The sequence below is a fragment of the Saccostrea cucullata genome, unplaced genomic scaffold (genome assembly GCF_032062105.1).
Source record: "Saccostrea cucullata isolate Sc308-1 unplaced genomic scaffold, CSIRO_AGI_Scuc_v1 ctg19049, whole genome shotgun sequence".
Lineage (NCBI taxonomy): Eukaryota > Metazoa > Mollusca > Bivalvia > Ostreida > Ostreidae > Saccostrea > Saccostrea cuccullata.
Genome location: NW_026939947.1, coordinates 7,840 through 9,802, shown reverse-complemented (window position 1 = coordinate 9,802; position 1,963 = coordinate 7,840). Strand labels below are relative to the sequence as shown.

At 34.1% G+C, this 1,963-nt stretch overlaps 1 protein-coding gene across 1 annotated transcript; it reads right to left on the bottom strand.

Annotated features, from left to right (window-relative positions):
* Nucleotides 1–129: 129 nt before the first annotated feature.
* LOC134254331 (uncharacterized) lies at nucleotides 130–721 on the bottom strand (the record flags this gene model as incomplete). The annotated part of the gene is made up of 2 exons (XM_062736855.1): nucleotides 483–721; nucleotides 130–324 (listed from the first exon to the last, which is right to left on the bottom strand). Coding segments are annotated over exons 1-2 (372 nt in total), but the record flags the coding sequence as incomplete, so codon positions are not given.
* Nucleotides 722–1,963: the final 1,242 nt, after the last annotated feature.

Here is a 1,963-nt window from a genome sequence, read left to right as displayed (position 1 = left end):
GTAGGGAACAAATGGACAATAGTTACATAATTATAATCACATAATTCTCTGGCCATTCAAGTAGAAACTCATACATGTATGCTGTAAGAAAGTTTTCTAACTGATTTTTATTTACTCAGAGAAAAGTACCTGTTCATGAGTAAGTTTGGATGGGGAAAATAGTAGTCTGGGTTTTCCACATTCGCCACAGGGGATGATATCTCTTGCTTTCTGTGTTTTTAATGTGTCACGATTCTGTTTATCTGCATTCTGTGCCTCCTCACTGAAGTCAGAATTCTGTTTGGATGATGGACGATGACTGTCATCCACCTTCTTTCCATACACCTAAACAATTTAGTTTTAACTAAAGTTTGAGTACACTCTTATTTTTTGATAGAATTGTAGTGTCGACATCATGCTAAATAAAATTCATAAATGCATACGATGATTTCCTTTAATTTAATTTTAATATCAAATAATTTAATTTTAATAAATGTTCATACCTCTTGAAAAGTTTTATAATGAACACCACTGTCATCTGGTACTGGACATGGAAGAAATGAGAGACCAGTAAGTACATCATCAGGTAGTCTGGCTGGATTCATGGTGCAGTATGAACAAGGATTCTCTCCTACACACTTCATTATCTGGAAACTGTAGTGGGTGCTGATACAATGCATCTGTAGGAAATCCTGTAGAAATAAAATTTGGTATCATGATCATAAAATCTACAATTGCACAATCTCAACTTTTAAAAAATTCTTTGATCTATGGTAAATAATAAATTAATTTAAACTAAATATTACTTGAAGCTCTCTACATTCTCGAAGATCTTTTGTCGATGCAGAGGTGTTGACTTTAGACTTTGGTGCATGTGTAACTTCGTTCACAATCCGCATTCGTCTCTGTATAACAGATTCTTTGAGTCCAGTAGTGACTGTAATTGGTTCTCCTTTAAGTTTCATTCTTTCAAATTGCTTTCCCACTGTGTGAATCACTCGAGTCATACTCAGATACGCCTCTCTAAGGCCTGGTTTACAGTTCGCCATATTTCTAATAGCATTCAAAGAAATGCTCCGTTTTACTATTTTCTCTAACTCTGGTGTCATTTTATCTCTAGCAAGAGCACTATGCTGGAGTGCTAAATTAAGAATGGACATGCAGCGTTCTGCCGGATTAACCCAACTGTTGTTTGGTGCAGTTCTAATTGCAATTATCATATCCAAGTTCAGCTGCAGGAAAAGAAGAAGCAAAGAAGTTTTCACAGTTTCATATGTCAATCTGTGATCCGGCCCTCCGTCCGTCATCAAACACAAAATAGGAACATTCAAGTCCACATCATTATCAGAATAATTATACCCCCCGCAAACGAAGTTTATGGAATCACCATGTCCGTCTGTCCGTCTGTCTGTCTGTCCGTCTGTCTGTAACGAGATTTTGTCCGGACTTACTGAAACTATTGGAAGGATTTGTCTGAAAATTTGTACACATATTATTCACCATATGAAGTTGTGCACCTGATATTTTCATCTTGATTGGATTATTATTTTGAATTTTACAGGTGTTTTTTCATTTTTATTTTGTGGTTTTGTTTGGATCTCAGAAACTATTGCAAGGATTAATTTGAAAATTTGTACAATTATTATTCACCATATGAAGTTGTGTACCTGTTTTCAACTCTTTTTGTTCATTTTTCTGCATTTTACAGGTTTTTTAAAATTTTAATTGACTTGTTCATTTTGGGCTCATGTATAAGGTTTGAGACATAGAATCTAGAATATCTGTACAAAAACGTGAACTACAGCTTAAAACTACTCATAAAAACTTTAAAAAAAAAAAGAAACATCAAGTGTTAAAAACGGTTTTTACATTGCACAGAAGATAATGTAATTTCATTTGTCTCTTGCAAGTTAAAGATAAATTAATGAGTTTGGTGTTGGAAGTTGTTTAGGCATTTTGTGTGTGTGTTATCAAATTTCAAATG